Raw genomic sequence first — 24,677 nt, 5'->3', positions numbered from 1 at the left:
ATAAAAATTTCTAGGGGTGCCAAATGGCTAGAATTTGTGATTCATAAGTAGGCCTATACAGTAGCCAGATGAGGTCTACGAGGTCTGGACCTTGGTACATTTTTCATGTTCAAAAATAAAATGTATTTTCCGAATGACTAATTTGCTGTTAAACTCATATTATAAATAATATGATGTCGGCATGACATGTATAATTCAGTTTAGACCGCTTGCAAGAATTTTTAGCGTCCGTGGTATGAAAGTGAGTGAACTGCGGAGTGAACGAGGCTTGAGAGAGCTGTGAGTGAGGGCACAGGCGCAGTGTTGCCAGGTCCAGCTATTATAAGCGTTTTTGGGATTTGTCTTTTCCACTTAATTTTAACACTTTAGAAAGTTAATAAAGTAGGAAGATGCAGTTTAGGCAGTTTACTTGTTGTGCCCATTTTCGACTCCCTGCCAAATTATTACTCCCCTCGTTGAAATCGCTACCTGATTGCCTAATCCTAACCCAACACCTAACCCTAAACTAAATTTACCAATACTAGGGGGGTAATAATCTGGTGGGGGTCAGAGTTCGGCACTACAACAGCACTGACAGTAATCAAAAAATCCCACGGACATGTTATTACTGACAGGATAGCACATTTGGTAAGGGAAACGCAAAAAATATCATGATATTATCAGTCAGAAACGTTATTAAAGCTATCAAAAACAGTAGCATTTAACAGTAGCCTACACAGATCTGTACAAAACAAGTAGGTTACAGAATAAAAATTAAATACACAAACACTAGCCACGAAGAAGTCTATGCTAGCCTTTGTCATTCAGTATAGTAGTTAGCTAGTCACAGATCATGCTATAAACATTCATATGAGCGCTAGACAAAGTTATCAGCTAATGGTTATTAATAAAAACTATAACAGTATGTAGCCTAGGTGCATCTCAAAAAAATAGAATATCGTGAAAAAGTTCAGTTTTTTGTCATTTATTTCAAAACCTTTCATATATTCTAGATTCATTACATGTAAAGTAAAAAAACAAAAAAAAGTCTATTTTTTTGCTTTAATTTTGATGATTAGAGCTTGATCGATCGCCCCCAGGTGACTGGCTGCAGTAGGCCATAAACCCCACCCACTCCATGTAATCTAATGGGACGTGAGGCAAACTAAATAATCAAATTACACTTCAAATATGTTGCACAAAATCAAAAAGAACAACTAATATTAACATTAAAATTATTAAAATGCGCAAGCTTGGCAGAGTTTCTATTCATAACACGCGTTTAACCCTCCATATGGTATGGAGTTGCCAAATGGCAATGGCAACAAATCATTTCTACTGATTTCCTTGTTATTCTGAAAAAAATGCAATATATTGCAATATGGTAATTAAAAGAGCCAGCCTTGAGGTAGTCAATGATATGCTGTTTTTAAGTAAAATGACATTTGAATGTTCCTCCAAAACACTTTTTCCCACTCACATACAGGGCACCTGTTGAAGTGCTCCAGAAATTGCTCTGTTAATCTCATTTCTGAACATCTCTTCTGAAGGGGGATTTTATTTATTTTTTTGCATCATATTTGGTTAATAAATTACATAATTTTTATTCGCAAATCGACATTGTCTCACATAGTTTTTCTGTAAATTAAGAAAATGTCAATGCTGCCACATGGCAACACAGTACCACAGTGGAATTGAAGTAATGTGTCTCCCCATTTGTGTGTGTGTGTGTGTGTGTGTGTGTGTGTGTGTGTGTGTGTATATGTCTGAATATATGGCAGCTTTTGATGGAAATTAAGATTGAATGAATCATTTTTTAAAAGAAATGTGCATTTAAATTGAAAATAAAATCATAATTTAATAGAAAAACTACTTTTTTGAAGATATTTCATATAATAAAAACTTATTTGAAAAAAAATATTTCATGGTTAGAAAATAATGCAATGCATACCATATAGAGGGTTAAAGCATTGCGGAATGTAGCCAATCACAGACATAGCTGTTGATTTCTGGAACGCAATGACCAATCAGAGGTGATAATGGGTGCTTCTCAAACGGAAGGCTGGATGCTGGAAACTTAGTTTCGGAAAAATACTTTGTATTACATATCTTTATATTATTTGGCTTTCTATTAATGCAATACAATGGATCACAGCGTCTATCTCCCTGTGGCTTAAGTTATTGGCAGTTTAGGTTTTATATGTAATTTACTTTACTTTACTTACTTTTTACTTTTGTCATTTAGCAGACGCTTTTGTCCAAAGCGACTTACAAATAAGAAAAAGTAACTAAAACTAAAAAGTTACAACTCTATAAATACTATCTACCCACATATTTAAGAAAATAAAGAAATTAAATAAAATTAACACATGCATATAACAACAACATTTCAATAATAAACATATCAATGAAAAAATTAAATAAAAAGCTACTACTATCCCTTGCCGGTGTCCCTGCCCGGTGGAGTCGCACGGTAGAGTCGATGGTCTTTACACTCTTTGGTCTTCACACTAAGAGGGCTTCACACGACGACTGCCGCGACCGCTGCCGCGGTATAATAACCTTTATTATACCAATCTAACAAATGATCATTTCAATTCAGCTGGACCCACTTTCCTGTTTATCAACTACAAATGGCCAAGCAAGTGCACACACTGACAAGATACACGATACAGTACGAGACCAAACGCGATTTCAGCAACTCTCATCCTAGTAAACAAAATAAGCGTTTATTTACACCAAATCAAAACATAATATACATCCTTTCATGTCCGAAAACATTATTTCTGTCTTAGATTTCATAATAAATTCAGACAAGCTCAGTACTGACTCATTTTTCGTCAGTTTCTTTTCATGAAATGGAATGGGTACAAAGGATTGTGGGTGATTGATACATTCCATGCATCCTTCAATTTCAGATGAAAGAAGGACGCTGTCTTCCAAGAATATCTTCCGATTGAGAAACACGCAAAGGTAGAAGCTCACGATTCTTCTCGACCAATGTAGCCGGCTGGAAACCGTATGATTGAGATTATTTTCACCAGCAGAGGGGGCTGCGAACCGGAGAGAGAGAAGGAGAGGGGGAAACAGATTTGGCGACATTGGCTGCGAGCTGTACCGATTATTTTACTTCACGGTTTAAACTTTAAAGATTACTACAAGAGCAGAGCGATACTATCATCAGTTATCAAAATAGACCGCGTTATTGGTTTCAAGGTAGTTGCATTCACATACTAAACAGCTTAAAACAAAGTAATACTGTGTGTACACTGTATAAGGCATGATAAGGTTGCGGGATACTTTTACACGCATCATTAAACAAACCTGAAACTTTCACCTTCACAAGTCCGATATGAATATAACCTATATATTAGGTTTAAACCTATATATATAGGTTTTATATATAAACTAACCAATTACATTTGCAGAAAGCACATACTGAGCCTAAAATACAAAATAAGCCTTATTAGGGATACACAATTTCAAAAACATAAATATAAAATTTGAAAAGTTAGATTTTGAGATGCTGTACTTGACTGATTAACAATTAGGCTATAAAACAACCAAGTATCATAAATGAACGATAGTGCAACTTGATAAACATGTGATGTGTGTACTGCTAAGCACATCGCCGTCGCCAGTAGGCCTACTTTAAAATAATAAAGTGACTGCGTATTTACAAATGCTAAATGTGGGGCAGCCTGCCTCCAAACTCCAGGCATTGGCGAGCAGAAGGGCCAGATTTACCAATCGGGTAAATGGGGGTCAGCTTGATTAATGACGCTTCTCTGACGACGGGGACGAATCCACCCATACAGCAGCAGCTAGCCACGCCGCTCGACACGTGAATCAAGGGTGTTGTTGTTGAAGTCACCAACAGCCTTCCTCTGACGCACGTGGATCTGTGCATGGCTCGTTCACCACCAGGTTTTTCAGTGGAGTTGTGCAGATTCAGAACATGTATCAGTGTTGTTGGAAAGTCTCACTGATTTTACAGTTCGTTCCAAAGAAGCTATTCTTTAAGGTTTTCGCGTAAAACTTTCTAAAATGGTTCATTAGTCACATATTGCTGTTGTGCATGTGATCTACTTCATTCTGCATCATTCATGATTAAAAGGGGCATAAAAAGAACCTACATTTGAATTTAAATGGAACACTACTAAGCTCATTTTACGTATCTTTTTAGTAATATGTAATGTTTTATTAATAACGAGAGATATGACCCACTAAAAAGAACGTCGTTAGAACAAATACATAGAATTAATTTAAAAGAAAAATACGGAAGAAAACATATTGAAACATTATTAAATGTAAAAAATGCATAGGGGGGAAATCCTATAGGAACTAATTAAGAGGGCCATTTTACATCTACTGCAATCCAACAAGAATACGTTGTACTGCCCACAACATGCTTTCACTCTTATTGAAACAACAGGCGCACTGCAACGTGACAACAGATGAACATGTGCAGAGCGCCCTTAGCATTGACCAATCAGAGAATGCTTCGCCGTGAATGGGCGAGGTTACCCAATAAAATTCGTGGCTTGCTGCGAGCACAGCCAATAGAATTCCTCGAAACAAGAAGTCCTGAGACAGATTGGAAAGCACGTGTATTCGTGTGTGTCTGGAGTCATGGGCAAACATATCTCTAGCGCACAATACCAGTGTTAGTGGACCGCATACGCAGTAACGTCGTCTTCATAACATCAGGAATACATTGTAATACTCTACCGACTTATGAAAACAGAGGAGTTTCAAGAGAGAACGAAACAGTGAGATCTACAAGGTAAGCCCAGCACTGAGTTAACTTATATGGAGCACGTTTCTTCTGTCTAACGTTTGGGATTGAACGTCTTATACTTTTGATTGCCCGTTAAATCCAGTTTCTTTTCTATTCACATGTTTGCAACATTAGATAAGTTCAAATTAGAAGAATTTGATTGAAATATGGTTTATAAGCGCTATAACCGTTTTTGGCAAATCGCTTTATAACAATTAGATCGACATTTCACAGGCTTCTGCCATCCTTCTGGTTTTTACTTGACTTATCTAACGTTACTGTAAGTTAATATACTCTTCAGCTGTATGACATATGCTCTGGAGTTATAATTTGACACTATACTCATTTTGACACTATATAATTTTTAATGGTAATTTAAGGAGTGGACTATGGACTGGAGTGGACTGTATTCTTAGCCTAACATGTTGGACCACGCATCGTTTAAAAATGTTTTAATTAGAAGACATTTAAAAAGGCTTAGTGCCTGCCTTAGTGACTCAGCCAGCTTACAAGCTCCTAGGGGTTTATAAAGGAACTGTAGGGGCCTGTGAAATTGTAATCGGAATGTCAATGCAAAAAATAAATGCGCATATATATATATATATATATATATATATATATATATATATATATATATATATATATATATATATATATATATATAATACAAATACATACTTTCTTAATTGATGTAAAAGTAAATGAATAAAAATGCGAAACCTTTTATTTATACAAATTAATTTAATTAAAAAATCCATTAAAATAAAGTATTAAAAAAATTATAAATAGTAACTGACAAATAATATTACATTCAAAATATACTGTACTCCACTTCCCCAGTTTGTATTTTTTTGTATTGGACCAGTAGGTCAGTATGTGATGTTTAGTTCCTGTATTGGTCAAATGTCCTCTTGCTGTATTTACAAAACCGTGTTCACCCAATTTTAATACTGGTATATGTAAATAGTGTCCCTCTCCTGTTTATTTCGGTGTGTTTTTTTTTTATTCCATTTAACAAGAGCAATTTTAGATAAACCTGTCCCTAAATGAGATGTAAAACAAAACCGACAGTTCATGCTATGCGTGTTCACCAGCCAGTCTATTCCTGTCTGAGTGTGCAGTTCTTGGCCAAAATATGCTGCAGTGTGGACCTGACTTTGTTGTTAGTTGAAAGTCTGGTTATGTGAGACTTGGTTACAGTTCGGTGAAAAATATGTGATGCATCTTAATTGGGTAATATGATGATTTTCTTTGCATGTCAAAGCAAAAGTGGTGAGATAAGGTTAGTTTTGGTTCACATTTGAGTAATTTAGTCCCAGTTACTTGATGGTTCTTTTCTGTCTGTTTCTCTGGAAATTAAAAGGGATGTATAATTATTTTCCCTGTTTCAGTTTAATGTACAGTGAGAACTATGTTGTTTAAAGGTGCACTAAGCAATTTTTGGATATATATATGAATGAGATTTTTGGATGTATTTTAGTGCTGTGAGTGTACACTTTGTATGTTTATGTATATATAACTACAAACACATGCATGTGTGGTTTTTTTTTTTTTTTTTTTTAAATATTATGCTTGTATATTAAGTGTGTGTGTGTGTATATAAAATACAACCCGAATTCCGGAAATGTTGGGACGTTTTTTTACATTTGAATATAATGAAAACTAAAAGAATTTCAAATCGCATGAGCCAATATTTTATTCACAATAGAACATAGAGTACATAATATTTAAATTGAGAAAATTTACACTTTTATCCACTAAATGAAAATTCAAATTAGATGCCTGCTACAGGTCTCAAAAAAGTTGGCTCAGGGGCATCAAAGGGTTGAAAAAGCAAGAAATTTTGAAAAGATTAATGTGTGGGCAGCTTGCATGTTTTGGAAGGCACTATGAATGCTGAAAGGTGTATAAAGGTTTTAGAGCATTGTATGCTCCCCTCCAGAGGACGTCTACTTTAGGGAAGGCCTTGTGTATTTCAATGCCCATTATAATCGGCGACCGTTACAGCCCTACTTCCTGCTCCTTGAGTTTTCTCCACCGCTGGAAAGCTGCTCCGATATTTACGCGGGTCCTACCTCTTGCCTGGTCGTAACCCTTCTTTTTAATGTTTTGTTCCGCCAATATTTTCCCCTTTTTTTTTTCAATTCTCTCTATCTATAGTCTATCTGCAAATATTTGTCTGTGCACTCCAATTGAGCACTCTCTTCTCACTATCTTTATAAGACATGCCCCTTACCATATGCTAATGACCTTGTTTCTAAATAAAGAGCTCCCAGGCTTTAGATAAACTGGGTCGTGCCAACCTTGCTTTAACACACTTGTCTGTAATTATCAACTAGCCTTGAATACCTTGGCTGTATCCGAAATTGCCCCGTATACCCTCATTCACTATTCCCTACATTAAGTCACTAATTCGGTTCACTTGAAGGAGTGAATGAAAATGAGTGAATGAATTTGGACACTGAGTGCACCAGAAGGACTTCCGCCTTTGCATAGTTTGCTTGCTGTTCAATAGTCATTTGCAACGGGCAGCTCCAGTAGTAAGATTAAAGGATTTATCTTGAACTCTGTCACAGAAATTATGTATAAACCCTAGTTAAACAATTTAGCCATGGATGAGTGCTTTTAAAAATGCACGAATAGATGATTCAAGAGTTTTATTTGTCACATACACAATTATACAGAGTATAACCAGCAGTGAAATGTAGGTCAGGTCCGCTCCAAGGACAGTGCAATTATAAAGTATACAAATATTAAGAGAAGAAAAGTAGAAAAAATAAAATAAAATAAAAAGAAGATAAAAAATATAAATATAAATGTGCAGGTCAGTATGTTGTTGACTTAAATGGTACTAAGAGTAATGTGCAAAAAAGTTGTACAGGGTATATAATAGCAGCAATATGAGGTAGAGAAAAATTATGAATAGCTTATTGATATGGTGATATTTACATGGAGTCAAGTGATGTTATGACACAGAGTTAGAGTTTAGGAGCCTGATGGCCTGGGGGAAGAAGCTCCTTCTAAGTCTCTCAGTTTTTGCCATCAGGCTACGGAAGCGCTTACCAGATAGAAGCAAAGTGATTCAGCTGCAGGCGTCATCTGCTGGTGGGATGCAGGAATTAATTCAGCAGAATTATGCTCACCAAGGCTGCATTTATTTGAACAAAATACAGTAGAAACAGAAATATGGTAATGTTTTTATAAAAAACATTTCAGCAGCCAGCCATCCAGTCATCAGTGTCACATGGTCCTGCAGAAATTATTCTAATATGCTGGTTTGGTGCTCAAGAAACTTTTTATTATTATTATTATCATTGTTGAAAACAGTTGTGCTGCTTAATATGTGGTCTAGGAGACCATTAAATACCTGAGTTGGAACACCTACTAGAAACCAACTTGGTGACCCTAATCAGTGTGACAGAAACTTGAGGTCAACACTGATGTTGTTGCGTTTCTCATAGATCCTTGGATTGCTCCTTGTAGTTGGCAAATGCAAAAGACAAAAACAAGCTTGCATGGTTGAAGGTAGAGTGGTTTTGTGGTTCTACATGGGTATTCTTTGTTACCAAGGAGACTAGAAAAAGTAGTAGCCATAGTGGCCAACTGGGAGTGTGAAATATATGAGCTCTCACATGCAGCATCCCACTGAGTCTGTGCAAAATTGCTGATAACTTGCAATTTACCTTGCTGTAAAACAAAAACATCCTTTAGTAGCACTTCCTATTTAAGAAAAAGCTGTTCTGAAATAATAAAATTATCCATTAGCTTTTATGTGACTACATAATACAAGATGACTAACCGGCTCAGTATGTCTTGTTGTGCATGTGTATGTTTCAGACTGATGCTCACCTTTTCTCTTGCTTTGTTTTTGGTTTTGTTTTTTCCTGGCAGCTGTCCTCTGAGAAGAGAGAGAGTGCTATAGAGGCCAAAGAGAAAAGACGGAATGGCCAGACCCTGACAAGAAGCCTAATTTCCAAGTGGCTGTTTTTTTACAATTTTTTTTTTTTTCTGCACCGTCACACTCCATCTGCCTCTGTGGTAGCAGCCAAGTGTGTTTCATAACAACCAGTCGTGTCAGTTTTTCTGAGCTGAACAACAATTTCTGCAGTTAGGAAAAAAATTAACACTTGCGCTACTTGATTTGAGGTTCCATAGAAGCTGAGAAAAAGGACAGGGTGGTGAGACACCCGGATACACCATGGCTTTTGTTTACAGAACAAATCTGAAGAATGTTTGCACCAAAATGATTTCCCACTGTAGTTCAAGCAGTCCAACATAGTGAACTTATTCAGCTTTGTGTAATCTATTGTTGGGTGAATCTTATCACCTTGGTAACAGCTTATTTTTACAATTTTATTATGAGTGATGACAACTCAGACTCCGCCCCCAGCAATGATACAGACAGAGGAGCAGGAGGGGTCAAGAAAACGGCAGGGCTTGTAAACAGATCCTGCAGCATGAGTGGAAGTTCTCCCTCATCAAATCCGGGAAATAGCGAGACGGGATCATCTCCAGGAGGGGTATCTGATCCCAAAGGATCCACGGGTGACAACCGGGGGACAAATTCTGATGATACGGATGGACTATCAAGTGGAAATGACTCTGGAGAGAGGGAAAGTGAAGGAGGGAATGGATCCAGAGGCAGACAGTCGAACAGAAGTTATCAGAGTTTCTCCAGTCAGAATGGAAAAGACTCAGCCATGTGTCTGGAGACTACGGAGAGCAACAAGAGGTGAGACCGAGAGAATGGACACCAGATCGGTGAACACTGTCTCAGAGCAGATGTTCAGTCCTGCTATATCTAATTTCAGTCATAAGTTTAACTGAAAATCAGAGGGAGTTGTTGTAAAGGATTAAGATTAGTTATAATATTGGTTCAAATATCTTTTCCATATAACAGTAAATTCATAGTGACCATAGGCTGACAAGCTTCAAAAAGAGCAATTAAAGTATCACGAAAGTGTTCCTTGCTATTTTCCAATTCTTTTAAAACCTTACAATAGCTATGTGTGATGAACTGCTTGAAATTTAATTCATTTATTTACTAATAATTTCCCCTCTGATGCAGTTCCCATATCAAATATGGCATCTTAAGATTACAAGACACCAGAGAATGGTATTTGATGTTATTGATGTCTAGTCTGTTAAATCAACTCAATAAATTGAGCTATTACATGACTTCCGAAGACTTATAGAATACCAATCATCACATTCCTTATACTTTATGGTGCTTTTTTTGACATCCCCTCGCCAAAATGTCTTTGTGTTCCACGGCAAAGAGGTTTAAACAACATGAGGGTCTAAATCACAACATAATTTAAAAAAAAATTAAGTCTACGTTCATTTTAGACTTCTCAGCCAAGGGGCCCAGTATGGGGCAAATTTTCAAGTGAGCCTTAATTACTCAAATTATTTAGAGTAATAAATTATTCATGTATTAAAATAAACAATTATAATGAAATTATAATGCAAATAAATCTGAAAAGTAAAATGAAATGTTATTTTACATTTATAATAAGTAATTCCTAATTAAATGTCTAAAATTCCAACTCTTGTTTTTGATCCGTTCTCCCTCAGCTCAAACTCTCACAGCCCCTCTCCACCCAGCAGCTCTCTGGCTTACAGCCTGTTGAGCGCCAGCTCTGAACAAGACCCGCCATCCACCAGCGGCTGCAGCAGCAATCAGTCTGCTCGCGTCCAGACCCAGAAAGAGCTGATGAGAGCCCTGAATGAGCTGAAGATCCGTCTTCCACCAGAGAGAAAGATGAAGGGGCGCTCCAGCACTCTTAACGCCCTCAAATACGCCCTCAGCTGTGTCAGACAAGTCAGAGGTGAGTGGGAGTTTCATATATTGGTTTTGTGTTCGATGTTTGACAGGAAAGGCAACAGCTTGAATTGACTTAAAGGTGTGACGTATGCAACTTTTTTTCAGTGTGAATTATTTCTCCAGTTCATTATAAATGAGCCATTTGTAGACTAATTGTAAACACTGTGATTGAAGCATTCGAAAATAATCACTATTTTTGGAATTCTGTTTGGTGCCGCTAGAAGCACTTCACCTATAATATGAATGGAGTTTGTGGGTCCAGTGATGTTAATGTTCACGTCAAAGCTTTTTTGCTTTGAATTTTGCAGCCAATCAGGAGTATTATCACCAGTGGAATGTTGAGGAGTGTCATGGCTGTAGTCTGGATCTGTCCACCTTCACTGTTGAAGAACTGGACAATATCACCTCAGAATACACGCTCAAAAATACAGTACGTTGACTTGCACACACACCCATTTTTCTCTCTTGTAGTAACAATATTTAAATATTGTATGAAAAGTAGTTTGTCTCATTAACGCGGTTACTGGCTTACTGGTTTTATAATTCTGTCAACAACAACAAAGACAAGACATGAGTTACAGATACCACGGTCTAGATGGCAAAGTCATTTTGACCCAAATTTCACCTTTTCTTTTCATTTTCTCCACTCTCTCTCTGTAAAATGGTACACCGCTTTTCTCAGTCATGCAGATACTTTTGTACAGTATTTGTTAGAAGTTACAAAAGAGTCTCTTTTCTCTTGTGCAGGACACATTCTCAATGGCGGTTTCGTTCCTGTCAGGGAAGGTTGTGTACATATCCCCACAGGGTTCATCTCTTCTGCGCAGTAAGCCAGAGAAGCTGCATGGGGTTTTGTTTTCTGAGCTTTTGGCCCCCCAGGATGTGAGCACCTTCTACAGCAACACTGCGCCCTGCAAACTACCTCCTTGGGCCTCCTGCATCGGCTCTGGTATGTTTGTAAATGATGTATTTTTAAGATTAAAAATATTTGAAAGCGATAGTTCACCCAAAAATACTTTTCTGTGAACAATTCTGTGATCATTTACTCACCCTTATGTCATTCCAAACCCAAACCAAGACTTTCGTTTATCCTTGAAATACAAATGAGGATATTTTTTTTTATGAAACCTGAGAACTGTCTCTCCACTAAAGGTCAGTTCCACCAAACTTTGACATTTCAAAACGTTAAAGAAAAGATCACAATAGAAATGCATATGAATTGAGCAGTTTAATCCAAGTCTTAAAAAGCAATTGTCTCTTCATATGATAAACTGATCTTAATTAGCACAGATTTAATTTAGCACACGTACTTGGAGCACATCAAATTTGGTCGATGGCAGCTAAACCGCCCTTGCTTGACTTGAAGGAACCAGTGAGGTTGAGCTTTCATTTACCATAAGTGTCAAAGTTTTGGTGCAGTGGACTTTGAGTGAAGGGACAGAATTCTCTCAGGTTTTATTAAAAAATCTCTTCATTTGAGTTTCAAAGATGAACAAAAATATCATAGGTTCGGAACGACATAAGAGTAAGTTGATTTAAAATTTTCAGTTTTGTCAACCATTCTGAACACTATCTTTAGTTGCTCATTTGTTACTTTTTTCTTTTATTTTTTCATGAAATGTTTGTTTTAAAGTGTGTTCATTCTGTCATTTAATAAAACAAATAATTTATTGTGGCTAAAGTGCAGAAATAGGTGAATTCAGGTTAATTGGGACTTTTTATTTTCTCCGTCATTTCAATGGCAAAAAGTGTCCCGATTTACCTGGATTCACCCTACATTTGATGCCGTCATAAGTCCTCTGTTGAACCAGGACCACCAAGACCAGTCATGGCCATGCAATACAGTTAAAGTCATAAACAACTTGGATCTCTCTTTTCACTAGTCTCTCCATCGGTGGACTGCACCCAAGAGAAGTCCATGTTTTGTCGCATCAGTGGAGACATCTCAACCAGTGGCGATGTGAAGTACTACCCGTTCAGACTGACCCCCTACCTGCTCACACTCCAAGACTCTGACTTGGCTTACCCTCAACCCTGCTGTCTGCTCATCGCAGAGAGAGTGCACTCGGGATATGAGGGTACTTTTCTTGTTTAACAAGTATATTGTTTTTTCACAATGTTTTGAACCAGATCGAAAAAATACAAATGCCATTTTAAACTCAGTTTGGGTTTCGTTCTCTTTCTCTCCATCATGCTTTCAGCCCCTCGCATTCCTGCAGATAAGAGGATATTCACCACCAGTCACACCCCCAGCTGTCTCTTTCAGGAGGTGGATGACCGGGCAGTTCCTCTATTAGGGTACCTGCCTCAGGACCTGGTGGGAACCCCAGTCCTGCTGTACATCCATCCAGATGACAGACCCATTATGGTGGCCATCCATAAGAAAAGTGAGTCACTCTCCCTTCCTCTCTAACCTCGGTCTATTCCCTTTGTTAGATGAGAGCAGTAGCCTACGGCACAACATTTAAACTTTCACTTTTCCTTTCTCTTTCAGTTCTTCAGTTTGCAGGGCAGCCGTTTGATCATGCTCCCTTGCGGATGTGCGCACAAAATGGAGAGTATGTGACCATAGACACCTCTTGGTCCTCCTTCATTAACCCCTGGAGCAGGAAAGTGGCCTTCATTGTTGGCCGCCACAAAGTCAGAACGTAAGAACCTGAGTGTACACAAGATCCAAATGAACTTTCGGAAACCCTTACTTTTTTACATGATAGCTATTCAAATATTCACTAATTCATAAGTGACCGATCTTTTATTAATACACTACCATTCAAAGGATTGGGCTCATACCAAGGCTGAATTTATTTGCTAAAAACGAATACTGTAAAACTTTACATTTTCAACGTAAAATTTTAAATAACTTTTCTATTTTAATATATTTTAAAAAATATCTTAGTTGGTTCAATCACCATTGACTGGTGTGGCTGAATTTATCTTTAGACTAAAGTCTATATTGACCCAAAAGTCATTTTTAGATTGTAAACATGCACAACTAGCTTCATCTTCAGTGCACACCTCAATTGTCTACACTTTCGCACTCATGTGCAAAGCACAAGCACACAGGCATGCACACGTAATTTCTCAGTCACATACCACCCACACACCAGTATGTAATGTCCACACTCGATCACACTCATAAGCACATGCTCTGACATGTGGACACAGACAGATTTTTCATGAGCTCAATATTTTTCCCAAGAACAATTTATTTTTCTTCCAACATGCAGTGACTCATAGTGCTTCTACACTCACGTACTGTATTTGTGCACACATCATCACTGCTTCATATAGTTATCCAGTTCATCAAAAGGGGAAGCAGAGGCTAATGACTGTGTACAACTAAAATGATTGTAATTGTGAGTACCTTATTGAAAATGCATTGGTTTGGTCTTGGTATGACTCCCAATAATTTTTCCCAACAAATTCTAAATCCATTTGAGTGACGTGTTTTTGAGCAAATCTTCTGAGTGAATGATTTTATGACTGGCTCATAGCACTCAAAAAGACACTCACAATTCGACACCTACATTACGCACATGCTTATTTACCTCTTGATTCTTTCCTTCCAGCTCTCCACTGAATGAAGACGTCTTTACCTTGCCGAGGGGTCTGGAGGAGCGGACCCTGTCACCAGACGTCGCTCAGCTCAGTGAGCAAATCCACAGGCTCCTGGTGCAGCCCGTCCACAGCGGCAGCTCTCAGGGCTACAGCAGCCTGGCCAGCAATGGGTCACATGAGCACCAGCCCAGTGCCGCCTCCTCATCAGACAGCAGTGGACCAGGTCTGGAGGACCCCTCAAAGCTCCACAAACCTGTGAGTCTTTAAAAACACAGTCCTCAAACACCATTATGTTAATATTGTACATGATAAATAAAAGGCAGATCAGATATGGATAGCAAACACTTAAATTAAATGAACTGCTTTCCAAATAGATGACCTTCCAGCAAATCTGCAAAGATGTTCACATGGTGAAGACCAGTGGACAACAAGTCTTCATTGAATCCCGCAACCGACCTCCTCCTAAAAAACATTCCACCGCAGGTACACAAGCACCCACAGTATATTCATAGTTACTGTAAGGACAGCCTTCAGTTGCTCGGTTTTCTTTTTTTGAACGTTATTAATATAAAGATGTTTTTTTGTCTGATAAACAGGTGCTTTGCTAGCAGGTGAAGCAGCAGATCCGGGCAGCAGTCTCGGTCTTATTGCTGCTCCACCCTCGACGAGCTCTGCACCCTCCATGATTGTGCAAAAGGAGCCCCCCACCACCTTCTCTTATCAGCAAATCAACTGCTTGGATAGCATCATAAGGTTTGTGTTTCAGATCATTAATGCACTGAATCCTGAAGATACAACAATGTCGATCACTGATTATGTGTTGTGAATTTAAGATCAATCATTTTATTGTATCGTGAACATCTCTAGTCCTTGTGATGGCAATCCAACGGCAGGCCATGAACTCATGATTTTATTTGGTTCATCAGGTATCTGGAGAGCTGTAACATCCCAAATACGGTGAAGAGGAAGTGTGGCTCTTCCTCCTGCACTGCTTCCTCCACCTCTGATGATGACAAACAGCAGGATGCTCCAGGAAATGCTAAAGGTGATGCGCCAATGATAAACTAATGCAACACAGTAGTTACATGTCTATTACAACACAACTACCACTAAAATATAACTTGTTTTTACAATGAATGTGACAATGAAGTGCCAGTTTTGAGCACACTCTATTTACTTAAAGGTTTACATAAATGTTAAAGGGTTACAATGGCATGTATATATGCACTAATTCAGGGGTCTCCAAACTCGTTCCTGGAAGGCCTGTGTCCTGCAGAGTTTAGCTCCAACCCTAATTAAACACACCTGAAGCAGCTAATCAAGCTCTTACTAGGCACACGAGAAACTTCCAGGCAGGTGTGTTGAGGCAAGTTAGCGCTAAACTCTGCAAGATACCGGCCCTCCAGGACAGAGTTTGGAGACCCCTGCACTAATTAGTGTATGCCATGTTTTTTGTTGAATTTGTCTCACAGCATGAAATACCTCATAAACGCCAGCACATCACAAACTAAGGAGTACTACTATGGTGAAGGTTTGACTCATGAATATCGGTTATGACTATGAAATTTACAGTACTGTTCAAAGGTTGGGGGTCAGTTTTTTTTTTTTTTTTTAGAAATTAATAATTTTATTCAACAAGGATCTAATGTCAGTTTCCACAAAAATATTATATAGCACAACCATTTTCAATATTGGTAATAATAAAAAAAAAAAAAAGTTTTTTGAGCACCAAATTATCATAATGCTATGATTTCTGAAGGATCATGTCAAACAGAAGAATGGAATAATGACTGGTGACAATGCAGCTTTGACATCACAGGAATAAATTGTATTTTTAAACATATTAAAATGGTAAACAGTTATTTTAAATTGTGATAGTATTTCACAGTATCACTGTTTACCATTAACTGTATTTTGAATCAAATACATGCAGTCTTTGTGAGCATAAGATACTTTTTTTTTTTTTTTTTTTTTTAGAAGCATTTAAAAAAAAAAAAAAATACTTACCTGACCCTGAACCTTTGATCAGTAGTGTGTATGAAGAGTTTATTTGCAAAAACGGATAACTCCGTTTTTAACAATTCTCAGAAATCATGTTTTTTCCTTGTGTATTCCAATTAATCTCAATCAAACTAGAGTTGGGTTATTTTGACTGGGTTAAAAAATTACTTAAAAAAAAAAAAAAAAAAAAAAAGGCTAACTAACACAACACAAATATAACACAAAAAACATGATTTTTGAACATTCAAAAATGGAGTTATCTGTCTTTGCAAATAAACTCTTCATATATAGACTACAGTACTAAAAACATGCTGTGTATAAAAAAGGTTAGTTCACCCAAAAATTTAAATTCTGTCATTAATTACCCTCATGTCGTTCCAAACCCATAAGACATCTTCAGAAAACAAATTAAAATATTTTTGATGAAATCTGAGAGCTCTCTGGCCCTGCATAGACAACATGGATATTACCACGATCAATGCACAGAAACGTAGCAAGGACGTCTGTAAAATTAGTTCATGTGACGTCAGGGGTTCAACCGTAATTTTACGAAGCTACGAGAATAATTTTTGTGCGCAAAGAAAACAATAACAATTAATTCAACAATTCTTCTCCCCGAGTTACCGTCTGCCCGTACCCCAGAATGTAATCGACGTAATGAGCGTTGTTTGCGTTCAGTAGTAAAGCGTGCACATGCTGAATGTAAACAACATCTTTAACTGATGGTGGCAGACGGTAACTCTGGGAGAAGAATTGTTGAATAAACTTATGGGTTTGGAGCGACGTGAGGGTGAGTAATTAGTTCACCCAAAAATGAACATTCTGTCACTATGACCACTTTTTTTGTTTTTTTGATGGTCTTGCTCTTGTCACAGTCTCCACTGCATTTGTACTCGGTCTTGTATTGGTCTGACTCAAAGGACTCTTATTTTCTTATTTAAAAGGATTTTATTTCAAGACTGGGCAAGACCACAACTGCAGAGATATTACTAAATTGCTGGTGCGTTGTCTGATTTATTTGTTAACATCCTTAATGTGACAAACTTCCTGCTTTAAATTCAATAAATAACATCTCTCTAATTTGATATCTTTTGATACTACTGTGCCCCAGTCAAAAATTAACCAAATGAATACAAATAACCAAAAAACGAGAAACAGCAATGAAAACATATCCATAGCAGAACTGGTGAGCAACACACTGTGGTGATTTGTTACTGAATGAATGAATTGGTTGAATAAATGATTGACACTCATGTGATTTGCTGCCACCTAGCCTACTGGCGGTTTTAGTTTGTTATTGATATTAATTTTATTCTTCCATATTTCTATATCCAAAATGTTATTTTTAAAAGATTAATTTCTCTATGCAGTTGTGATTGTACAGCTGAGGTAGCACAGAGGCTGCATCTGAATTGGTACAAAGATGAATTCTGTTGTTAGTGAATTTATTTGATTGGTAACCGCTCTATAAGGGCTTTTCACACTTGAAATTGTTAACCCTGGGTCATTCTAAACCCCAGGTAAACGGAATCCTGGATTATCTTGCTTCACGTTTCACACCGAGTATACTTGAATCCTTGAAAGTTAAAAGTTAATCCTGAAAAGACTGTTCCGTAAATGTGGACCTTTCAGATGAATTTCAGGATGCTGGTTTGGTCTTGATCTTGACTCAGTCTTGCCCTGCCTTGGTCTTGGTCTTGTCTTGGTCTCAACCTCTCAAAGTCTTGGTCTTGTCTTGGTCTCATCACACTCTGGTCTTGGTCTCGACTTGGTCTCTGTTTAGGTGGTCTTGACTGCGACACTAGTATTAACAGATACTCTAACCTGCAGGTCCGTCTGTGTCTCTGGTAGAGGAGAGTACATTGTTACCCCCAATGGCCATGCACAGTAAAGCTGAAAGTGTAGCCTCGGTCACCTCTCAATGCAGTTTCAGCAGCACCATCGTCCATGTGGGGGACAAGAAACCTCCTGAGTCAGGTGGGCAAGTGTGTGTGTATGTAAGAGGAATAAGAGAAGACACCAAAGACCCATTATACATCAAAGCAATCATAGCAGTCAAGTCTTTTTGTTGTTGTGGCTGGTTTTTGGGATCCTAGCTTCTTTGACTCATCCCCCTCTTCTTGTTTTACTTCACTCCCACAGATATCGTAATGGAAGAGGTCCCACCTACGCCGAATGCTGCCACTCAGCCCCAAGTTCCTCCCACAATGACGCACTCGCTGTCCCTTAGCCCTGCTCCTGATAGGGATGCAGGGAGAAGAGGAGGTCCAGGAGGAACAGTGGTAGCTGGAGGATTTGGAGGAGAAAGGTTGGGTCTCACTAAAGAGGTCCTGTCGGCTCACACACAGCAAGCGGAGCAGAACTTCATGTGCCGCTTCAGAGACTTGAGCAAACTCAGAGTCTTTGACCCAACCTCAACTGTGCGCCGACAAGCAACTGTACCCTTAGCAAGAGGTAAGGATGTGCATAAAAAAAGAGACAAAGCACATGGTGTTGCTCAAAACTGGTTGAAAGTTTGCAATAATACATTGTTTTTGTACTTTAGAAGTCTCTTTAGAAGAATTTATTTGATCAAAAATACAGTACGCCTGAAAGTAGTCCCCAGCTGAGTAACTAGTTATGATATAGCTGGGGACTATTTTCAGGCGCTGTGTAATATCACTGCGCCTGCTGCACTAGTGGTGCGGCAGCAAAGTTCCTTGATTATTACGCCGGAACGAGAGTATAGTTCCTAGCCATATCAGCCTAGAAAATCGCAACTTTTAATTTTCCGTCGGTCTTGGTACACGATGTAACTACAGAAGAGTCAAGTTTTAAATGGGAAGAATATTGATACTCTTTGGTCATTTTTGAGTGAGATGCTAACGGTCTAATCCGATTCAATGATCTATGCTAAGCTATGCTAAAAGTGCTAATTCCAGACTTGGAGATCGGCTGAATGGATTGAAATAATGGTAAAACTCAACTGTTTAACTCCTGGTGAGTTGAAAAATTAGCCTATTTTCAAAAAAAGTGGAATGTTCCTTTAACAAAGAGTTATTATATAGTTATAGAGTAACTCGTTATATAGTTGCGTTAATAAAAGAAACACGCTTTCTAAAATTTAAATGGTCCAAAACTGCGGGGAAATGTTGTCAATCTTGGAAGGATTTAGAAGTTACTTTTAGTAACAAACTATTTCTTAGCCTATTCCACAGATTCTCAAACTAGCAAATTACCAAAGGGTATTTTGGGTTGAGTGAGCGAAGCGTAATCTTCAGAAAGGCGCTCTCCGCTCCGAAGGAAATATGACCGCTACGCTCGCATGCTCTGGAAAACAGTAATTTTAAATTGTAATGATGTTTCACAATATTACTGTTTTCACTGTATTTTTGGTCAAATAAATGCAGCCTTGGTAAGCATAAGAGACTTCTTTTTCAAAACATAAATATTTGTAATTCTTCCAAACCTTTGACCGGTAATGTATCTCTCTTGATTTTAGGTGTGCGCTGCTCTCGTGATTACCCGGCAGCAAGTAGTAGTGGGCGTAGACGTGGTCGAGGAGGCAAAAGATTAAAGCACCAGGAAGCTTCAGAACACGTGGGATCTCGTAGCCCAGCTGGCCCACAACAAGGCCTCCACCCTGGGTTTCCCACTCTGGACAGGCCTTCTAATTCCTCAATACCCATGGGTCCTGCAGCTAGCTCTTCCTCCTGGCCCACCTCAGGGTCACAAGCTAGTGTTCCCTCTGTCCCATACCCACCCGGCATCCTTCCTTTTTATCCCCTCTATCCCCCTTTCTCCCATCCCATGTCAGACCCCAACATACAGACAGGACTACGCTTCCCCCTTCAGAACTCGCAGATGTCACCTCCCATGGTCCACCCAATGATGGCATTGGTATTACCCAACTACATGTTCCCACAGCCTAATATGGGCTTGCCTCATCACTTCTACGGCCCAAACTCAGCTTTCCCTTTCGCCGCTGCCAACACAGCTTCCCCTGCGCCCTGTCAGGCCCCAAACCCTGTCCCACGTGCCCACTCACGCTCCAGCACCCCTCAATCCTACAGCCAAAGAGAGGCCCCTGAGAGAGAAGGAGCAGAGTCTCCGCTCTTTCAGTCCAGATGCTCCTCGCCCTTAAATCTGCTGCAGCTGGAGGAGTCTCCAATCAACCGGTTTGAGGTGGCATCAGGGCAACAGACCACATCTCCTATGGTGGGACAAGGGGGTGGAGCAGGAGCAGGAGCACAGGCCTCCTCCAATCAGAGAGGTTCAGCGGTGGACTCAAAAGAGAATGAAAATGTAAGGAAATGGACTGTTGGATAATTTTAAAAGATGTTGAGATTTAATGTTCAGTATTCTATATCAAAATTTCACAAAAATCAATACTTTTATTTTGATACCACAGTGATATTTAGTAGTGACTAATTAGCATAATATGGCCAAATAGGAAATTATTCAATCAGTAAAGGGAAAAAAGTGTTTTGTATATTTAGTTTAATATCTGTAACGTAACATTGCATTATGTTACGTTACAGATATTAACCCCCCCCCCCCCCCCCCCCCAATACTCTGTACAATATTGCCTTTTTGAGATTCATCCAAGGAGAGTAGTTTTAACATTCATGAAAAGAATTCTTAATCAGAACATGTAGCATTCATCGGAGAACATTCTCAATAATCAGCTGAAAGATCCTGATGTAATTTTATTTAATAATTTCGTTCTGTAATGGTCTGTGGTTTTAATGTCCTTTGCAGGGTGAAACAAATGAGTCCAATCAAGACGCCATGTCCACCTCCAGTGATCTGCTAGACCTGCTGTTACAGGAGGACTCGCGCTCGGGCACTGGCTCAGCCGCCTCAGGCTCTGGCTCATCAGGCACAGGCTCCTCTGGGTCTGGCTTGGGGTCTTCTGGATCAGGGTCTAATGGCTGCAGCTCTTCGGGAAGTGGAACTAGTAAGTACTTTATGAATACATGCATCAAAAAATTTAATTTCTACCATTAAGTTATAAATGGATAGATTTTAAATGTGTGTGTGTATATATTATAAATTGGATAAATTTTAGGCAGTGTGGATTAAAGTGTTACTTGGTATAAAGGAACCAAATGGAATTCAGTAATTTTTACTTAAGAAGCATTACTTGAATTAAATGACTTAATTTAGTTCTTTTTTTTTTGTTTACTTTAATAGGAAGTAGTCAGAGCAGCCATACAAGCAAATACTTTGGCAGCGTGGACTCTTCAGAGAACAGCCACTCCCGCAAGCAGACAGCAGAGGGTGATGGAGAGGCACAGTTCATCAAATGTGTCCTACAAGACCCCATCTGGCTCCTCATGGCCAACACAGATGAAAAAACTATGATGACCTACCAGCTGCCCATCCGGTTAATATCAACACTATACAGATTTCACTACCTCACTAGGGTTGGGAATCAAATACCGGTTACATTTATTTAATTTAATTTTGTTATTTGTAATATTTCATTTTACTTTACTTTTGATTTGGTTTATTTTTGAATCAAGAGTCAAATCAATGATAAAAGTAAATAAAAATATTATTTTGTTTTGGCACCTGGAATGCCTTGCAAGTTCTGCATTTATTCTTCCTTAAAGTTACAAAGACAATCCAGAGGAACCAGCATCATTAAGTGGAGTCAAATCATATCCAGAATTTGATTCCCATCCCTATGCAACACCATTACTGACCTGTTATAATCTCAAACATATACTTTAATGCACCCCATTATGACGCAAAATGTCGCACATCAAAAGCATAGAAAAAAGGCATTCCCATGCATTATTACACTCACTGTAAAAGACTGATCCAAGTTATAATGGAGAGAGTTAACTGACCAAGTAAATGTGTTTTGTAACAGAGACCGAGATACTGTGTTGAAAGAGGACCGTGCTGCTCTGAGAGCCATGCAGAAACAGCAGCCTCGCTTCACTGAGGAGCAGAAGACCGAGCTGAGTCAGGTTCACCCTTGGATCCGCACTGGACGCCTGCCTCGTTCTATCAACATTTCTGTGAGTTGAAATCTCTGACAATAACTCCCACAATACACCATTAAACACTCAGTCGTGACTGTTTTACTAATATGCAGTGTGTCTCTCAGGCATGTGTGGGCTGTAGGTCCCCTCCGCCGGTCCCCTCTGCGACCCCCTTCGATGTGGAGATCCACGAGATGGAGTTCTGCAGTGTTTTAGAGGTGACGGAAGAGGGCGTCACTGCTGAGAAACACACACCAGCAGACACAGCCATGGAAAAGAGTGAGGCAGAAGACAGAGAAATTGAGAATGATGAAACTATTGTGACATCACAAATCAATGACCAAGAAATGGTGATAGAAGAACAGCAAGTGACTTCACAGATCGAGGAGGAAATGGGTGCCTCACTTACACGGATGACACACTAAAGACACAATGAGTCTGTGGGATTCTGATGACATCATCTGTGTACTCATTAAATTATCCAGTTGTATTTATTTCTATAAATTAATGCAAATTAGCCAGGAAGGCTGACATATGATGAATGTAAAGCAGAAATGCTTTGTTGAAAGACTGTGATTATCAAAAATCCGGGATATTTTGGTTATTGCAAAGAAGGAATGATCTGTTAGCGGGAAATTTAAGGGTATGTAGCTTTAGACCACTCTAGATTTGACCTCGAGACACCACCGGTTCAATTCCAGTTCTAGTGACCCATTTTGTGGCGTGGTGAACAACTACTTCAAATGTTGTCGAATGGGTTGAGCGCTCTTCACACCAAGAACGAGAACTATAACCATGACTATAAGAATAGGGAAGGCCGCAGCTATGTTACACGATGACACAGATTAACAATATCACTGGAATCACTTTCAGGACAATTTTTTTCCAGATGATGAATACGTTGCTAGCCAATCAGAACTCATCCAACTTTAAAGCGCTTGAGCGTTTAAACGCATATATAAATAAACAACATTATCATCCCTTGGTGTGGGCATTAATATAGTTATGGTTACAGTTATCGTTAGTATGAACGGACCTTTTAAACTCTGGTGGGAAGTCGATTTAGGTGTCGTAAGATGTGCATTTAGACAGGAGAACAGATTCACTGCCTTTGAGGACAGTCTTAACTGTTTCTCATCGTGTGCTTTTTGACATTTCCCAGATGTTATGGAAATGTTGTAATTTTTTTACAGGTGTATATACAAAGTAGGAATTTTTGACCAAATTCACAACTTTTTTTGATTGTTCTGTATATTTTTTTATACATTGGTGCAAAATTGTTAATTGTTGAAGCTTGGATGAATTGTGTGAAAAGAACTGCAGCTCCACAGAGAGTCTTATTGGTCTGTTACAGTTCACTTTCACCACTTAGATGTCACTACAGTAACCATGGCAACCGTGAACTTTCAAAGAGTATTTGTAGCTCAAAGCATCTTCTTGGAGAGTAGCACTTGGCGAAGGGAAGCTCCAAAGGCCACGGCCAGAAAAAGCTGCAGCCCATTTCTGGGTTGAACGAGTGGAGGCTTTTAATGGCCTGGATGTGAACTGTACCATCAAAGAAGAGCGAGTTTTAAATTGATAGTTCACCCAAAAACAGTTGTTGGGTTATCTTTTATGTTCCACAGAATAAGGACAGTCGCACTGGTTTGAAAAAACATGGTGAACAAATTCTGACCAATTATTTTGGGTGAAATAAGGAATGTGTTGTTCTCTTGTTTTACCTTTTCACTGTCCGTTTCAGTCACGTGCTCTTTGAATTCAAGTTGTCCTTGAACAGTTTGTAAGTATTTTGTGTATTTCTTTAATATTAAAAAGAATATGATTCACAATGTTGTGGTCTGCGACTATTCTAAGTATCAAGGTTAAAACCGGGAATTATAAGAATATACAGTGCATGTATGATTGAAAAGCACGCAGTTTGCTTTGGATAAGGAAGAGGGATTTAAAATAAGCAGTTTTCATACCAAACCATAGGCTTTTTGCAGACAAGAATGTCCACTGAGCTATAAAAACATATAGAGGTTTTTCCAGTCGCAAACAAAAGCCCACATGCACACAAATACAAATAAGTGCGATGCACACATACAAAAACCTGGTGATTATTGTACAGAGCTAAATGAGAGATATAAAACGTAATAACATGTTTGCTTGTGCCAGTGCCCTGGTAAGAAAGTTTGGCTTGACATGCATTCTTTCCCTGCACCGCAATGTAGCAACAGGCCTACCAAGAGAGAGAAAAATCTACAGCATATGACCACAAAGACAACTTGCACTAGTTGTTTATTTGCACATATTTGCTCTTATATCACTTTTCAACATCATATATCTTTGAGGGTTTTACAAGCAAGGAAAACACATTATTTAGCCTTGAAATATAGGACTTACTGAATAGGCATATCTCAACAAAACCAGACAAACAGCTGTGGAAAGTTGTAACGGAGGGTGGTTGATGTGCTTTTTTTTTTTGGTTTATAGTTTTTCATTCAGTTTTAAATATCTATATCTCTCCGATTTCACAGCAGTGGCATCTGGGATACTTAACTCTTTCCCTTCTCAC

General features: G+C 38.6%; 1 protein-coding gene across 6 annotated transcripts; it reads left to right on the top strand.

Annotated features, from left to right (window-relative positions):
* The first annotated feature begins 4,539 nt into the window (after positions 1–4,539).
* LOC306843769 (period circadian protein homolog 1-like) lies at positions 4,540–23,949 on the top strand. Of its 6 annotated transcripts, none has more exons than XM_079375422.1 (19): positions 4,569–4,765; positions 8,651–9,491; positions 10,337–10,590; positions 10,895–11,016; positions 11,334–11,535; positions 12,470–12,664; positions 12,788–12,973; positions 13,081–13,234; positions 14,156–14,399; positions 14,519–14,627; positions 14,741–14,897; positions 15,071–15,189; positions 17,976–18,122; positions 18,288–18,599; positions 19,627–20,429; positions 20,886–21,084; positions 21,321–21,513; positions 22,006–22,156; positions 22,246–23,949. In XM_079375422.1, exons 2-19 carry the CDS (start codon positions 9,118–9,120, stop codon positions 22,543–22,545), a joined length of 4,221 nt encoding a protein of 1,406 aa, XP_079231548.1. In that variant the 5' UTR covers positions 4,569–4,765; positions 8,651–9,117; the 3' UTR covers positions 22,546–23,949. The 6 variants fall into 6 exon arrangements, with proteins under 6 accessions (XP_079231550.1, XP_079231548.1, XP_079231549.1 ...); XM_079375423.1 differs by having other exon boundaries at positions 4,590–4,765; positions 9,150–9,491; XM_079375427.1 differs by having other exon boundaries at positions 4,637–4,765; positions 9,123–9,491.
* The last annotated feature ends 728 nt before the right edge of the window (positions 23,950–24,677 follow it).

This window comes from Barbus barbus (assembly GCF_936440315.1).
Source record: "Barbus barbus genome assembly, chromosome: 2".
Taxonomy (NCBI): domain Eukaryota; kingdom Metazoa; phylum Chordata; class Actinopteri; order Cypriniformes; family Cyprinidae; genus Barbus; species Barbus barbus.
This window is presented reverse-complemented; position numbering and strand designations above follow the sequence as displayed.